Source organism: Mesoplodon bidens, assembly GCF_964165515.1.
Source record: "Mesoplodon bidens genome assembly, chromosome: 10".
In the NCBI taxonomy this organism is placed as follows: domain Eukaryota; kingdom Metazoa; phylum Chordata; class Mammalia; order Artiodactyla; family Ziphiidae; genus Mesoplodon; species Mesoplodon bidens.
The window spans coordinates 30,015,556-30,034,319 of record NC_138172.1 but is presented as its reverse complement, the minus strand read 5'-3'; the positions used below and the strand labels follow the sequence as shown (position 1 = coordinate 30,034,319).

The 18,764-nt window shown below is 41.3% G+C and overlaps 1 protein-coding gene across 19 annotated transcripts in view; it reads right to left on the bottom strand.

Annotated features, from left to right (window-relative positions):
• FHIT (fragile histidine triad diadenosine triphosphatase) overlaps positions 1 to 18,764 on the bottom strand; it is a 1,470,392-nt gene that overhangs the window by 166,208 nt on the left and 1,285,420 nt on the right. For all 19 annotated transcript variants that reach the window (XM_081246013.1, XM_081246024.1, XM_081246021.1 and 16 more), the window contains one exon: positions 10,640 to 10,708. In XM_081246013.1, the coding sequence (XP_081102139.1) occupies positions 10,640 to 10,708 (69 nt within the window). The remainder of the gene's footprint in view (positions 1 to 10,639; positions 10,709 to 18,764) is intronic.

The window sequence follows — 18,764 nt, the reverse complement described above, 5'->3', positions numbered from 1 at the left end:
TCCCGTTGCGGAGCACAGGCTCCGGACGCGCAGGCTCAATGGCCACGGCTCAAGGGCCCAGCCGCTCCGCAGCATGTGGGATCTTCCCGGACCGGGGCACGAAGCCATGTCCCCCGCATCGGCAGGCGGACTCTCAACCACTGCGCCACTAGGGAAGCCCCCATGCTCTTGATTTTGAGATGAGTTCTGAAAGAAGAAACTGTTCTAGTGCCTCAAGGAAGGAAGGTAAGTGGCAGACACACCATGTGGATGGAAAATGGTTTAAGAAGACAAATCAGATTGCTTATTTCATGTCATTTCAGGTTGCTAAAAAATATCCAGCCTCCGTTCGTTTTCACATCAACTTGTTAGGGAACTGTGGACCGAAACCACCCACCTTGGCCACGCCCGCTTTCCTCAGTTGTCTCAAAACAGGAGGTCCCAATAAGGAACATGGTGCTGCCTCTGAAAAGGAGAATGCGGGAGGGGCCGAAAGAGGGAGGAGATGACCAATCTCCTAGAGTCTTTCGCACTGGAATCCCTCTTGGCTGAGAGGCGCGCACCACCAAGAAGGACCCTGAGTCAGACTATGGTCCAAGCAAGATGACTGGCCAGACACACCTGGAAACTAACCCCATTACCATAAAACCTGAGACTGTGAGCCATGTAGCAGAACAGTTATCCTGGGTTCCCTTACCCTGCTGTTCTCCATCCGGGCGCCCCTTACCAATAAAGTCCCTTGCTTTGTCAGCACACGTGTCTCCTCAGACAATTCATTTCCGAATGTTAGAGAAGAGCCCACTCTCAGGCCCTAGAAGGGGTCCCCCTTCCTGCAACAAACTGACATGGCCAAGATTATTGGAGAAGCCAGCTGGAAGGTCATACATGGATTTGACCCAAATGTGCAAATTCCTCTTCAATAACTGAAGAGTTTTCTAAGAACCAAAATTCTTTCAAAGGAAAAAGAAGATGCTGGAACAAGGCTTCACTGCAGTGCAAAGGGAATAGTCTATGAGTTCCTTAGTTACTGCTAATGTAAGAAGGATTTCCAACAGGTACTGGTGCAGCTGGCCGAGAAGATATTTATGGTCCACTGAGAGTTGTAAGCAAGGACTGTTTCTTTTTGAGGGGGGAAAAAAAAGGCAGCAATTTCCTTTTAAATATTTCAGTGTGCTATCATGACATGAATACACTACAAGGCATGCAAAAGTATTTAAACGGTTCCAGAGCACAAAACCAGCTCAGAAAGGATGACCTTGGGAGTTGTAGAAGCTTGGCTAGAGTGTGTTGATGACTTCCTTGTATTTAAAAGACAAAACAAAAAAAACACAAAACTATAAAAAGGAGTTATAATAAAGTACCCACCTGGGGGCTGAGGGGTTAGATCCTAAAAGCAGAGAAAACATCTAACTCTGGAAGATGCCAATTTCCTACATTTTAAGTCTTACATACTTGATTAGCAGTAGTGTGTCCAGGGTTAGTGGAAATCTAGGATGTGAGGGATGTGTGTGTGTGCGTGTGTGTGTGTGTGTAAATGTCTCTAAGGTTGAACAGAGCTCTGGAAACTGTCAAAATTTAGCACTGGAAGGCAGAGTCTCTAAGAAAATCACTTATCTCATTATCCTTGAGTTTTCCATAAAAGGGAAGATAATATTTTCCTCAGACCAAAGACTTTGTAGTCAAACGGACTTTAGTATAAACAAGCTTTGCCACAAGCTGCTTAAAAGATTAGGCAAACACTTACCCTCTGCGAGGTTTAGCTTCAAGATAATGGTCTTAATGATACTTATCCAGTAAGGTTTATGAAGAATAAAGTAATGTATGCATAGCACCCAGCACAGAGTCCAGCCCATTGTGGACTCTCATTAAATAACGGTAATGAGTTTATTCTATTTTTCATTAGTCCTCTCCCTAGGAACAAAGATTAAGAACTAGAATTGTTTATTATTGTTAATCTGTTGTCTGTTACTGTTAGCCTAATGCTATTAGATTTTCTCCCCATTTAAATATGGAAAACATGAAAGACATTGAGATTTCAATAGCAAATTCAACATTAAAGAACTTGTAATAGGGGCTTCCCTGGTGGCGCAGTGATTGAGAGTCCACCTGCCGATGCAGGGGACACGGGTTCATGCCCCGGTCCAGGAAGATCCCGTGTGCCGCGGAGCAGCTAGGCCCGTGAGGCATGGCAGCTGAGCCTGCGCATCTGGAGCCTGTGCTCCTCAACGGGAGAGGCCACAACAGTGAGAGGCCCACGTACCGCAAAAAAAAAAAAAAAAAAAAAAAAAAAGAACTTGTAATAAATTACTGTATTGACCCAATGCATAGAATTTAGAGCTATACAGGTATAGGAGCCTTTTCTAGATTTCTTTTTTATTAGAAAGAAAATCAGGCATCTCTCAACTTGCTCCTCTAAATCAGGAGGTCATAAAAATCTCTAAAAAGAACTGCTTGCCATGAAGCTAAAGCAATTTGAAAGACTTAGAATAAGATCCTAAGTCAGAATTTCTTCTTCCTGGAAGAGATTTCCTCATTGTGTTTGAATGTCTGGATAGTGTGGGTTGCATACTTGGGGCAGCTTAAAAGTTTAATGTGCTCACAAATTATTGAGCTGCTATGTCTGTGAAGGCTTCTCACTCACAGGCATGCATGATAACAGTCACAAGCGATGACACTGAACCCGTATGATCTCCCCTTAATGTGTTCTTTGGAGCTGGAAAATCTCCTGAGTCTCCAGAGAAGGGGGTCTCTGGCCAGTCAGACTCACCCACTCCCACCAACTCCTTAGAATGCTTCTGACACACCCTCAGGATGATGATGATGATGATAACGGTAATAATTACACAAATGATAAGAGCTAGTATTTACTGAGCATGAACTGTCCACCAGGAATTGTTTTAGGGCTTTACATGTAATAACACTTAATTATCACAGCAGTCCCATCACAATCCCCATCTTACAGATGAGGGAATTGAGATACAGAAAAAGTTCGGCAACTTGTACAAAAACACAGAGCTGAGAACGAACACCAAGTCTGGAGTCAGAGCCCCAAACTCAACCCTTAGACGATACTGAGTCAAAAGGACATTTAATGTGTTTCTTTTCAAAAGTGGAACAAGAAAGTTCAGCCACCTGAGCAAGGCGTGATTGGGCCACCCACAGAAAAGTTATAATCTTCAGAAACATTTAACATGGTTGCTTATCTGTCCTCCAAAATTCATGGATTATTTTAGGAGCATCCCTGGTGAAATTAGTAGCAAAAAGATTAAAAAAATAAAAAGGTAAACTCTGTGTAGAGGGATCTATCTGGTCATCTTTGAGGTCATTTCATCTTTAAAACTTCAACAAAGTCTTGATCAGGGATGATGAAACCTGACGTAATTGTTTAATGACGTAATTCCTATGCTATGATTTTCAGGACCAGGAAAAATAAATTATTGTCCTTCGGATTTGGAGGGCCAGGGTAAAAAAATTGAGAGGTTTTACATCAAATTACACTTTATGAAAACTAATGAAGCTAATTGGATTGAATAAATTCTGGAACCGCACCACCCAATTTGGTAGACACTAACCACATGTAGCTAGTCTGAGTTGAGATTTGCTGGAAAAGTAAAATACACATTGGACTTCAAGAACTTATACAAAAAGAGGACATAAATATCTCACTAATAATGGCTTATATTAGTTACGTGTTGAAATGATAATATTTGGGTTATACTAGGTTAAAAATTATATCATTAAGTTAATTTCACCTATTTCTTTTCACTCGTTTTAACGTGGCTACTAAAACATTTTTAATTACGTGTGTAACTCACATTCTATTTCTATTGGGCAGTGCTGCTTTAGAACACAACGTGCAAAGTACGGACTGGGGACATTGATCATAGATAGATGTAACCTGATGGTGACAAAAGAACACCCACATTGTGGGCACCCAAGCTGGGACTCCAAACGCCAGGCTCTGTTTCCAGGGCTTTATGTACATTCTCTGAAGTAGGCAACTCAGAGGCCTATTGTTCATCTCTGCTGGAATACGACACATGATAGTTTCAAAGAATGAGCCCTGCTCCAAGCTAAGGGGTAACAGGATTTATTTATAAAGGTTATTTGAAATAAGTTTATCTTTCTTTGTCTAATGAATGACAGATGATAATTGAAAAGCAAAAGCATTTTCAAACGCTTTGGGGCTTTAAAATTGTATTAATTTTTATCTTCACTTCCCCCCTAATTCTTGCTTATTTTGCTTTTCTTCTTTAAGAGAGAGATCAAGTCAAATGTTTGGGGGCTTTTCTCTTTGAGGCTATTATAATTTATTGATATAAATGTGTCAATGTTTAATCCATATCTTTTTTATTCTTGCTGTATTTATCCATTTCTGCTCATAACATATTCCTCCTGTAACTTTTTTTCTATCCCTATTCCCCACACTCTCAATTCTCTAAGTAAAATTGATTTGGAAACATTTGTTATACAGAATCTTGATAGTTTGCTTTAGTGGGTCATAGGCTAAACGGTTATCAAAACATTTGGACACTCTTCTTAAGTGACTCTCCATTGACAGCTATGCCAAGAACCGTGATTATAAACCTAACCAAGACTTTAAAAAATGCACAAATGGCACCGTCTTCAAGTCTGGATATTAACTGAGGTTTGACACAATTAATAGTGTCTGAGAACAGAATTGTGAGAAACAGGCAGAAAGACAGAAAGATACCCCAGCAACAAGGATTTCTTGGAGCAGGTATTGTCCACCTTAACTAGCAAGCATCTTATAGATTTCTGCTGGAATATGTCTGTTTGGTGAGACAATTCACTGATGAGGGCACACAACAATGCCTTATTTAGAAAATAATGAGGGAGGACCACATAGAACAGTTTGATGGAGTGGTTTTACTTGGTACCATGGATAGACTGATATGTAGTTCATTTGTTCTTGCTTATTTCCCACGAATATGTAGTCAAGCATATTCAGATGAGAGAGAAGAGCAGCTGTGGGAAAACACCCAGGAGTCAGACAATGTTTATAATGACTTCACCCAGGGTGTCAGTTCTCTGGAAGCTGACTCCAGGAAAAACCATAGAGGTGGCATCCTTTGCCTTGAGGCCCATTCTGTAGATACCTGTCCTCTCATCATCAGCTACTCTTCTTTTATTCTTTATTTCCTCTTAAGTGTCCACTGACTTCATGATATTCTCTGGAGGCCCCCAGCCCACCATCACCACCATAATAGCTTTCCATGCTCCTCAACATTCCACATGTGTAGATGCCATCAAATATGACTAATCTGAATTACATCATCCCTGAATTCTTATCTCTACTAGGAAAAATGGGTGGGAATATCTTTTAACCAGATAAATGTTACTCTGCTAATTTTAGGTTTCCCTTTTCCAAAGGACATAGATATTTAACTGAGTAATAATCTGACATAAGTAAGGGTAAATCAGATGTCCACCAAGTTCCTTTATCATTAAAATAGGTATCAAAAGAGCACTCGGAGATCCACTCAGAGAGAATTTGAGGTCACAGATCCTTAAATTATCACACTATATATTTATTTGTTGGTTATATCACATCCAGCTTCTTTGAGTTAAAAGTTCTCACGAGTTGAAGAAGAACCAAAGGCATCTTTAACTTTATTCTTAACAAGAGGTAACAAAGTTTACAATCCGAAATTCTCAAACACTGTAAAACTCATCCTTCAGTATGAGGGCATCATTGAACCCAGAGGAAAAAAAGCTAATTGACTGTCTCAGTGAAACATTCCTTCCCTTTTGGAGAGTCAACTGGGGACCCATGGACTTTGAGCCCATTGTCAAATGGTGTGTGAAAGAGATCCAAGTTCAACCATAAATATTATCAGCAATATAATCGTTTTCTCCAGCCCTCAGGGCCAAATGACCTGCATTTTAGCGAACTGATTTTGTTCATGCATTGTATTTAGCCAAGCAATTGTTTCCCATGATATGCTTGAACCCACAGTTGCTCTGTCTATGAAATTCATGGTTGAGTTTTTCCAGTTGCTGATTGCTAGTCCCACTGGCCTTAATAATAGTCACTTCCTTCGTCCATAATGGGTTTTATATATAGTGCACAGTCACCACCATTCAATGTCACCCATAAACATTTAATGAACTGTCCAATACAGTTATGAGAGTTGCTTACTTGGGACACAGCTAGGGTAAGCCTTACAGCATTGATGAGATGATATACCACGACATTAGGCAAGGGGTGTTTCCATCCCCCACATTAGCTGTACATGCTCTCTTATCTAAGGACCCATTTCTGTTATTCTCATAATCTTCATCAACTTGTCAAGATAATGAAGGGTCCACTGAGTTCAGACAAGGCCTCATGTAATTCATGGCAATTTAAATAACATAGATATAGGAAGGGTTTAGGAGCACCATATAAATAAGATCTGCATGGAGAACCATAAAGAAAGGGCTTTACAAGAGCTTCTGCCTTGGAAAGGATGGAGTTTGAACTCGGTTTTGAGGGAGAGAAGAGAGACTAATCCTCTGGAATGAGGAAGATAAATTATCCAGCAGAATGCATAAAGACACATTCAGGACAGAGAGCTGGAGGAAGAGCAGATGAAGATGAACTCAGAAGTGATAATCAAAGTTGGAAAGAAAGGAAGGGAGACTTTTGTGCCTGTTTTCAGCCAATCCCACATCTGTATTTGTTACAGACATGCAAGTCTGGGTTTCAGGGGAGGCAATTTTCTTATCAGCTTTGACATATGCCTACCAGACTTGCTCAGAAGTCAGACAATGTTTATAATTACTTCACCAAGCCCTTCTGATGTGCCACAATTTGCAGCCATCTGTACACTGATTTCTGACCAACAGACTTTATTCCATCAATGCTCCATTAAATTAACCTCAGATGGCTGACATCACCATGTCAGAATCTCACCCAGTGTAGCTATGAGTTAAGAAATTGACCTTCTGAAAAGCAAGATGTTCTCTCCTTTTAAATTATGTAAGGACTAGTAGGGAATTTCAAGTTCCTCTATTTCAACACCCTGTTCTTTCAGGTATTCAATCACTTAACAACTATTTATTTACCTGTTCTGTACCAGATTAGGTCCCTGTTCTCATGGCTTTACAGTGTAGTTGGGGATGCAGGCACTGAATAATACACTAAGAAGTTATTTCAAGTGTGGTAAATGTTATGAAGGAAATACACATGGAAATACGATAGCCTTACCCTGGAGGGGATAGGGCATTAACTGTCTTAGATGAGGTGGGGGGGATCAGTAAAAAGGACTCTTTGAGGAGGTAATATTTGGACTGAGATTTGGAAGAAGATATGAAGCCACATGAAGGGGAAGAGAAGATGGAAGAAGTTACAGTCAAAGAAAACAACATGTGCAAAGTCCCTGAGGTGGGAACAAGAATTTGACAAAAGCAAGTGGTGCAAAAGAATGAGGCTGAGAGGAGCTGGGGAGGTGGGCAGACCCACTACTGAGGTCAAAGAACTCACCCAGGACCACAGCATTGTAAATGAGGAAGCAAGGAGGTGAGATGGATGTTACAGGTGAGTGGCATACAGACTGGACGGAGGATACTGGGGACTAGTAATATGTGAGTGGTAGAGAGAAGAGGAGTAACCCATGAAACAGGCAAGGATCTCAAACTCAAATGCCTTCAAAGGCCAGGCTGGTATCATAAACAAGTGAGCCAAGCCAGGTAAGAGACAGGGAGTGGTAGTGACCTCGAGAATGAGTGACATGGCTAATAGCATCCAGACTCATTAAAAAAATATGTTGCAGGCAAAATAAAGCATGCCATTAAAAAATTCTTCACAAGCAAAATAAAACACATACGAGGAGGCAAACAAAGCCCACGGAACATCAATAGGCAACGCCGAGCTGGGGGAAAGGCAGGAAGGAGGCTGGGAATGAGAAAACTCATTAGAGTGATCTCAGATAAGTCAAGGAAGAGTTATATTTCCATGAACTGAACAGGAAAGAATATATCTGATGAGGCAGTAACCCGAATGCTGTAACACTAACAACAACAACAACAAAAACCCTACACTATTTGTTACAGAACTTTTGTAACCTAAAAATGGAGGTAACCATCAAATGGTCAGATATTTAAAGACAGGAATCACAGAGCCATGTGGCCCATCCAAGAACTGGATGGAGAAGTCCTCTTGAAGCATCACGGTCATTCATTCTGTGCTTGCATGGGTCCAGGGATGGGAAGCCCCCTCCGTCACAAGGCACTCTAAGTATTCAGAAGTTTCCATCAATTTGACCTGTTGTTATGTGGAACTGATACCTGACTCCTTGATGCCTAACAGTTCCAGATCTGCTCTCTGGAGCCACATAGAACAGCTTTAATATCTTTTCTACCTGCCAGCCCTACAGATACTTAGAAAGAGTGACCCTGTCACAGCCTTCCCTCTACAAGCCTTCCCTTCTTCAGACAACACATCCTCACCTTCAATGACTCCCCAAGGTAACTGTTTCCAGGCTCTGTCATCCTAATCACCTTTCTGTGAACCTTTTCCGATTTGTCACCATCCCCCTTAAAACAGTGCCCAGGGAGAATACAGCATTCCTAGCCAATTTATAATCTAGAGCTTCTCCAGGCATCATTTTCTATTTCTGCAGCAGTAGGAATACAATTCCATTTTACGGAGCTCAGTCTCCTGCTGTCCCTCCCAGGCAGTGTGTTTGTCGTATTTCATGGAGAGATGCATAATCTGGGGTGAGTACTCCCATCAGTATAAAGAATGCCGCCCCTCATCACTCCATCATTTCTGATTAAGGTCACTCAGTCTAATGTCCATTACATCTTGTACCAGTAACGCCTGTGCAATGCCTCATGTTTCTCGTGCTGCTTTCTAGGCATTATCTTATTATGCGCTCCAACTGGAGACGTATTTTTGCACAAAGAGTAAGATGAATCTCAGAGTGAGCAGTTTAAGACAGAGGGAAAATTGGAAATCTGACCCTTGAAAAGAGCACTGGATGGGGGCATCCAATGACCTGGCTTCAAATCCAGGTTTTCCATTTACTCACCATTGCTGGTTTTTTAAAAACAAAACTAATAATGGTAATAAGAACAGAAACAGTTAATTATTAATAAATGCTGGTACATACTTTACCAGCATGTACCAGATTGGTACATACTTTAATAAATAAAGTATGTACCAATCCCTGTAATAAGCTTTTCATGTACAGTATGTCATATGTTACATGCAACCACCTTTGGAAGTGTATGTATTATATATTATCTACATTTTAAAGAAAAGGGGATTAAAACACAGGGTTTAAGTGACTTGTCCAACAACACACAATCCCAGTAGGTGGCACTGGGATTTGAACCTAATTCTGCCTGTCTCCGAAGTTCAACATCTTCAAGTCTCGTACCACAATCTCCCTTAGTGGGTACTTACGACTTAGCAATTAATGGGGAAAAAGAAAACTGTTTTAGCAATTACTTCTCCTGAGAAGCTTCTCCTAATGGGTAGGAGACAGGGACATGTGTTGCTTCACCTGTGAGGCTGGAGACACTGGGAGAGTGTACACGAGAGAGCAGAAGAGTGTGGAGGAGAGAAAGGCCACACACCAACCTCAGCCTCGGACATCATGTCTCAAACTGGGCTGAAATGTAGCCCTGCAGCTTCTGTCACAAGCACCTTTGGAATATAAACAAGATTTCAAGGGGACAGTTCAGCCTAAGAAAACAGTGTTTTCACCTTTCCAACCAAGCACTCCAGAGCCCCACTGCCATCAGGTCAGCTCTTACACGTGGGGAACACAGGTGCCCTCTCCTTGCTGAAAGAAATATTTAAACTGAAATTATCTTCTGGTATTTTACACCAGCATATCCATTACACGGTCTACGCTCTGCATAGCACAGACAGACATCTGGAGGTTCTCATGTGGATGAGGTCCTAGGAGCAGATCAGCTGGCTCTTCCTGCTCACCTTTATAGTGGTTTCACACATATCTTTGAATGGAAGTAATAAGTTAACTGCTAAATGCTTATGACACAGGGGTTACACTCATCATTCCAACCAACCTAGTTTCTGCTGACCATAACTCAAAGTTCCACTCTGAATAAATGCTGTTAGGAGAGACAAGCTGAGTTCCAAAGTGGTTTTAAAATTAAATGTGGGTGGGAGGGAGGGCGACGCAAGAGGGAAGGGATATGGGAACAGATGTATATATATAACTGATTCACTTTGTTATAAAGCAGAAACTAATACACCATTGTGAAGCAATTATACTCCAATAAAGTTGTAAAAAAATTAAATGTAGTATTCAGCTAAAAAAGAAAAATTCATATATCAATCTGCTTGATTTCCATTGGTGGCACTCTAGATTATCTCCTACGGAACCTCTGGGCTGTATCTCCATGAAAATGTTTAGTGCCTTGGTAAATGACAGGACAGAAATCACAAAGACACCTGGTTTCTGCCAGATTACATTTGAAAAAGAAAACCATTATAATTCACTTGTCTTCAGGTTCTGCAATGGCCATTCTTGACCCCTTGGCCTCTACTGCCACTTCCCAAGTCTGATTGGGCAGAATCCCATTTAAGACCATATATCCAGTGTTCCTGGTTCATTAGGTTGATTTCATCACATTTCCAGCCCCGATGATCAAACAATAAGATCAGAGAGAGCAGACCTACCTCATCATAGATGCTGTCATTCCTGCGGAAGTCTCCAGCCTTCCTCGGGAGAACGTGGACGTGAACATGCTGAAAAAGTACAAGGAAGAAAGAATAAAATGTGAGTATCTCCCCATGTATTTCTAGACTTGAGAGTGATGCTCCCATGAAGTCCAATGACTCCACATTGGCTCCTGCTGGATTATTTTTCAGAGGAAGATGATGATCACCTTCAGTGACTATATGTGAAATCTGCAGAGAATAGAGGCTCAAAACAAGAGAGGACAATGTGGTGGCATACACGAGAGTGTGAGTGAAATGCTAGTGTTTTAGGGGCTCTGTGGAATTATTCATAGTTGTCAGTCTTGGTTGTATTTAGCCAGTGCTTTGAAATGACAGCGTGTCTTAAAAGGTGACCATAGGGACTCTGAAACTGACAAGAAATAAGGATTGGCTAACAGAGAACTGCATAAGTACAGAAGCAGAGCAGCGAGAGCAGAAAGGAGCGTATGGAGCAAGTTACAGAGCAGGGGCTTCAAATCATCACCATGTAATAGTAACGTCAATGGTTCTCACTGATTAAGTGTTGAGTTATTCTGATAAGAAAGCTTTTATCTCATTTAATGATCTGAATAATCCCCTGAGGCAAGTTCTACTATGATCTCCATTTTAAGGATGAGGAAATCTATGCTCAGAGAGGTCAAAGCCCCAGAGGAAGTGGCAGAGTCAGCACAGGAAGCCAGCCCATCTGGCTCTTACCACCACGTTCTTTGTCAGCACATAACACTGATTCTGTGAAGTCAATCTTTTAAACAGTCCATTTCTCTAGTCCACTAAAGCGCCCAGGTAATATACACAGCAATGCTATTATGCAGAGATCATGAGTCAAGGCACACAGCATATCTAATTCAATATCCTTCAAGGCTAAACTTCCATTTAAAAGTTTTATTTCCAAAGAGCCTCTATTGTACCTCAGCCGAAGTTAAACCTCACTCCTGTCCTTGAGCTATGTTCACAAACCAGGGGGAGGAATGTGAAAAGGAAAAGCCTAAATGTGGACAGGCAGACAAAGAATCAAACCTAGTCTCTGACCACACCCACCCCCTTCTTGATTACAGTGATCAGGCTCCAAGCCTCCAAAGGACCTCCGGAGAATGTGAGATTAAGTGTCCCTGTGGCTTTGCTGCATGAGGAGGGGAAAATGATATGCTATTAAAGCAGAGGCAGGGAACAAGGCGGTCCAAGGTGAATAAAGCAGAGAGGAGCTTCACATCAGCCCCTGAGCACATGGTCCCCAGAGCCACATGTTTTTCCCAGAATATTCTCCAGTTAATGATGAAGCCAGTCATGGATTCCTCAGCAACTGGGACAAGTGCATGCCTAAGTCACAAAGACTATGTGAGCAGCAGGAGACAGGGAAAAAAAAACAAACAGGGAAAAATACATCACAAACTACCCATGGAAACAAATTCTTAGAAGGAAGCAGTGCGGGATAAGCCCAGGCTGAAAGTGATTGATGCACGTGGGCTAGTTGACTTAATAGCAAGACGGCAAAACTGCCACAGCACATGGAAATAGCCCACCCTTAAAAGAAGGCGTACTCAATCTTTACTTCCCAAACCTACAGCTACCCTTTCCCCCTTCTTTCCTCTTTTCCTCCTTTCCTCCTTCTTTCTTCCCTTCCTCCCTCCCTCCTTTCCTTCCTTTCTTCCTTATATCTATCCATCCATCCATCCATCCATCCATCCATCCACCCACCCACCCACCATCTCCCTTGGACCTTTCAATAATCAGGTATTCCAGACCAGTGTTCTGCAGCCAAATTGCCTAATGCAAATCCTGGACCTACCACTTACTAGCTCTTTGGTCTTGCCTCATAAGGCCTATATCTCAGTATCCTCATCTATAAGGGGGGTTGCAACCGTTTCGACCTCACAGAGTTGTTAAGAGGATCAAATCTGCTCACCATGTCCCTAGCATGCTGCTTAGTACATACTTAATACTTAATACATACAACTGCAGCAGTATTACTCTTACTTTTTATTTATGTTTATTTATTTATTTTTTAATCAGCAGATAGAGATCCCATTCAGGGGTTGGTTCCCACACCAGCAGGGAAGATACTTAAGAAGCTCCTTGAATGGGACATGGTTAAAATTACTCTGTTGCTAAAGCTTATTTCTGTTGCTTTGACTAGTGGTTCTCAAATCTGAGCATGCACCCGGGGCTTAGTGAAACACACATCGCCAGGCCCCTAGAATTTGCATTTCTTACAAACTCCCAGTGATATCAATGTTGCTGGTCCAGGGCCATACTTAGACAACCACAACTATGGTTCACAGGATCCATCTAGTTCCTGACCTCCTCTCCTGAAAATGTGCTAATGTAAGCACCAAGGTCACTCACTGTTTTGCATTATGGGAGACCTATTACTGAATGCTTCCTCGACTTCCCGCTCTCTGGTCACCCTCTGTGCCTTGTCCTTATGAATATGTCTGCTCTTGTCCACTAATGACATACAGGTGGCTGTGAACTTACATTAGGGAAACCTCCGGGGTCCAGGCCCATCCCACACCTCTTTTTATTTACCTTGCTCTCCTGGGTTAGTGTTCAGGGCTATTTCTATTGGCTCTGTTACCACCCAGTCCTGGAACTGCCACCCTTGATCACTGGTAGCCACTTTAAATTCACTGTGACACTGATGACAGCAAACAGCTCACTGTATAGGTGATTTTCCCCAAGGGCATAGCTCTCAACACAGCCTGATAGCTTGACTTAAATTCTTAAGTGACAGACTGATCACAAGCTCCTGACAAACCATTCAAGTTCTCAGAAAAGGGAAATCACCATAAAGCCTGCTCAAAACCTCGCTGTTGTGAAGGAATACCATTGCCACCGCCTTCCAATAGAATGGCATTCTGATAAAACCCCCATGAAGAGCACATACGGAGATAATTCGACATAATTCGTTCTTCATATTGAACTTTGGTGATCACAATTGACTTTTTTAAGTGCTAACAAAACCTCTGATTAAATTTTACAGTATAGCTGCTTGAGTGGGAAGAGTATTTTTTTTTTTGCGGTACGCGGGCCTCTCACTGTTGTGGCCTCTCCCGTTGCGGAGCACAGGCTCTGGACGCGCAGGCTGAGCGGCCATGGCTCACGGGCCCAGCCGCTCCGCGGCACGTGGGATCCTCCCGGACCGGGGCACGAACCCGTGTCCCCTGCATCGGCAGGCGGACTCTCAACCACTGCGCCACCAGGGAAGCCCGGGAAGAGTATTTTTAAAAATCCATGATGCACTGCATACCAAAAAAGTTTTCATGGTCAACTAAAATTCCACCATGCTCACTAGCATAGTGTCAGAGAAGACCCACTCAAAAGACACATGGTTAAATTTGTTTAATTAGCAATCCAGAAACTTATTTAATTATGGAGATCTCCACTCTTTATTCATATAACATCTGTTTACATTTTTCTAACATTTATAATTATTCATGCAAAAATATTTAGAACCAAGTTCTAGTCTAGAAACCAGGGATATAGTAATGAATAAGACAAAGTCCCTGCCTCCATAGAGCTACAATGCAAAGGGTGATACAGAAAATAAGCAAGAAAATAAATATACAATTTAGTTTCAGGTGGATATAAGTGTCCTGCAAAAAAACCTAGTGGGCAGAGCTAAAAATTCAGAACTGGGACACTTCAACATTTGAATTTTGGGAAGAGAAGAAGTAGGACTCAGATTAAGGATACAGCAAAGAAGGAGGCAAATCAAGAGAGGGTAAGTTCTCACATTGATGGAAGAAGGAATTTCAAGGAGTGCATCATCAACAGTCAGCACTGTTGAAAGCTTGAGTTAGTTTCCAGGAAACTGGGAGAATAAAACTTAACTAAAAAGCACATGACAAGATGCTCAACATCATCAATCATTAGTAAAATGAAAATAAAGACCACATTGAGATGTCACTTAGCAGTCAATAGAATGGCAATATTAAAAAAAGAAAAACAAGTGTGGATGAGCATGTGGAGAATTAGAGCATTCACAGGCTGCTGGTGAAAATGTAAAATGATGTCATTGTTTTGGAAAATAGTTCGGCACTTCCTCAAAAAGTTAAACACAGAGTTACCATATGATTCAGGATTCTACTCTTAAGTATGTACCCAAAAGATCTGAAAACAGGTCCACACAAAAACTTGTATATGAATATTTATAGCAGTATTATGCATAATAGCCAAACAGGGAAAACAACCCATATGCCCATCAAGTAGTGAATGTATTAAAAAAATGTGGTATAGCCAGACAATGGAATATGATTTGGCCACAAAAAGGAATGAAGTACTGCTAAGTGAAAGAATTATGCTAAGTGAGTTATGCTAAGTGAACGAAGCCAGACACAAAAGGCCAGATATATCATTCTGTTTATATGAAATGCCCAGTATAGGCAAATTTATAGAGATAGAAAGTAAATTAGCAGTTGCCAGGGGGAATGGGGAATGACTGCTAATGGACATGACGTTTCTTTTGGGGATGATGAATTTATTCTAAAAATAGATAGTCATGATGGTTGCACAACTTTGTGAATATACTAGAACAACATGAAACTGTATACTTTAAAGAGAGTGAATTTTATGGTATGTGAATTATGTTTCCATAAAACTGATACTTAAAAAAAAAACTGAAGTGGATTTTTTTTTTTCCTGAAGAGGATTTAAGAGAGAGTAGAAGGTGAAGAAAAGGAGATAAATAAGCACAGATAACTTTTCCAAGGAAAAGGAGTTTCACAAAGAAATCCATGGCAGTAGTTGCAGAGGAGGGAGAAAATCACTTGTGAGGAAATACGGGTTTAAGTTTCCTGAGTCTACTAGTTTCTACAATTATTATTATTACCCTTAGTAGTAGTAATTGTTGTTAATATTTAATGAAAGATCACTCATACCAGTCCCTGGGTTGATTTACATCATTATTTCAATTAACCCTTACAATGCTGCCTAGAAGTTGTTAATACATGCATCACCATTTCCAAGAGACAAAATAGACCAAAGAGGTTAAACAACGTGGCCAAGCTCCTGAAGGCAGTGACCAGGAGGTGAAATCTGAACCTGAGTCTGCCATCAGACACTGGAGCATTTGCTCTTCACCACCAAGTGACACCATCTCTCAGGAGGCCACCCTGCCTCTCCGGATTCCAAATATAAGGACACCTCTTCGCCATGGCCTCTTGATGCCTCTGCCAGCTCTATGATTTCTCAGTAATGTCTTTGATCACTTCTGCAAGTTCTTTCGGACTTGCATCCCTCAGGGGATGGAACCTGCCTTTGCCCAGAGATCTCAATTCACTTAAAGCAAGGATGTTATCTCCTAAGTCCCATTTCCACCTTACGTCTTCCTAGTTCAAAGTCATGCCAGATATAAATGTAGATTAACCAAGTTGTTCAATGTCAAGTCTTTTTTCCCCCCTAATTTATTAATTGTATGTAGTTTGCACCAAGCAGTAGATCCCACCCTTTCCTGGCTCATCTGCTTGAGTAAATTTTAGCTTCTAAAGCCCTTTCCGTTATCTTTTTCTCCAAACGTAGGGTCTCTCTCACTGTTAATACCTTAACATTCTTATAGGTCCCGCCTCTTTTGCATGATCTGTGTGTCTCCTTCCATCCTTTTGAACACATCTACTTTACCCCATACTCACCTGAGGATGTTCAGTATAGTCACACTGATGTGTTTTATCCTTGTCGGAACATATTCTGTCTATGAGGGATAAAATCATGGCAGGGAAAGGGCAGGGAAGACTAGAGATAGAGAGCTACCCTGCTCCATAACTAGGGTCCAGCAACCTCCATCAGTTGCCCAGTATGAATTCCTCTCCCTCAGATTAATGAGTAATCACAGAAGGCAAGTCTGATTCTGAAGGAAAACAAAAACACTGCTTTGGGAGGCAGACAGTGGACCCTCCAGTATGTCCATATCCTAATCCCAGGGCTGGTGAATATGTTAGGTTGTATGGCAACGAAAAATTACAGTTGCAGAAGGATTAGCATCGTTACCAGCTGACCTTAAAACAGGGAGAGTATGAATGACCCTGAATTATCCACCTGCACCCAATGTAATCACAAGGGTCCTTAAAAGTGGAAGAAGGTGAACATTGCCAAAATTTAAACTTTGTGCTTCAAAGGATACAGTCAAGAAAGTGAAAAGGTAACCCATGGAATGGGAGAAAAATTATTTTGCAAATCATCCATCTGATAAGGGACTTGTATCTAAGACATATAAAGAACTACTACAACTCAGTAATAAAAAGACAAAAAAACCCAACTAAGAAAATGGGCAAGGGTTGAATAGGCATTTCTCCAAAGAAGATGTGTAAATGGCCAATAAGCAGAGGAATGGAGTTAGAAGGCCATCCCTTCAAAACAACTTCATGAGAGTCTGCCTCCCTCCCTCCCTCCCTCTCTCCCCTCTTTGTTTTCCCCCCTTAGAGGCAGATAAGAATACTTAAAACCAGCAGAAATCAGATTTCCCAGCATGAAACATATTTCTAGTGAGGGGCCATATAATTTATTGTCCAAAGGGGAATTTGGGGAGTGAAAGGAGGCATTGTTCATCACTACACTGGCCTGTTTGTAACTATAGATGGGCCCCGACTTACGATGGTTCTACTTAAAATTTTCTAACTTTACGATGGTGCAAATGTAATAAGTAGAAACCATACTTTGAATATTGAATTTTGATCTTTTCCCAGGCTCACGGCTATATGTGGGTCCATACTCTCTCGTGATGCTGGGCAGTGGCAGCTACCACAGCTCCCGGTCAGCCACTGGATCACAAGGGTAAACAACAAGTACACTAACAACCATCTGTACCTAGACAACCATTCTGTTTTTCACTTTCAGTATAGTATTCAATAAGGTCCATGAGCTATTCAACACTTTAGTATAAAATAGGCTTTGGGTTAGATGATTTTTCCCAACTGTAGGTGAATGTAAGTGTTCCCAGCATGTTTAAGGCAGGCTGCTAAGCTATGATGTTCTATAGGTTACGTATATTAAATGTATTTTCACCTTAATGATATTTTCAACTTACGATGGGTTTACCGGGATGTCACTGGGATGTAAGTCGATGAAGGTACGTATACATCTAAACCCAGACTGTTTCAAATAAACCAGGGCATACACTCACCCAAGTATTAGTTATTTAATTGGGAAGGATGATAAGCCTAACTAAATTGGGATTTGACATCCCCTCAACCTGGCTTAGAATCCCAGATCTGCCCCTTTGACCAGTTTGGTGACCTTGGACAACTTACTTACTCTCTGTAAGCCTCCATTTCCTCATCTGCTGCAATGGACACAGTAACATTTCCTATGTCTCAGTGTTTTGGTGAGAATGTGATAATGCATATAGAGCCTTATGCACAGTTAGTGGCACACAGTGCTCTCACGTAAATGGTAGCAAATGTTATCATTGATAATGACTTAAAAATGGGTAGATGAATGGTGTGAAAGTACTATAAATGTGTAAGTAAAGTTTTTTTACCTTATGAGAAAGAAATGACTGAATGGTGTGTCCGTGTTTTCTCTATAGAAAAGAAGTGGACTAAATTTGGGGGATTCTTCAAATAACAGATGAAATAGCCCCCATCTCTTTAGATGCTAGGACTGCATCACTCCTATTGTTCAAATGACAGCCTCAGAGTAGTGGGTGATGCATTTATTTCCACATCTTTGTTACTGTCAGGGAGGAACAAAACTTTCCTCTACCCTTCTAGGTTCTTCTGGCTGCTCTAAAAATTAAACTGACATAAGACAGATTAACAGGAGAAAATCAAATTTAATATTGTACATACGGGAACCGAATATATATGAGAGGTACATAGACAGAAAACTAAAATGAGGTACATGTGCTGTCCTGAGCTAAGGAATGGGATAGCGGACTGGGGCTTCCAAGGACAGGAGGGTCATTCACAGGATGATGAGAAGAAGAGCAAAGTTTGGTAATTAGATGTCTGTCCTGCCATCTAGACGGGGAAATTTAGATAAAAATTATCTTTGGTAATAACTCTTTTTCTGGGAAAAATCCCCAATTGAAATTCTTCTAGGTAGTTAAGGGAGGGGAAGTAGTTTCTCTTGAGCCCACAGGGTCTCCATT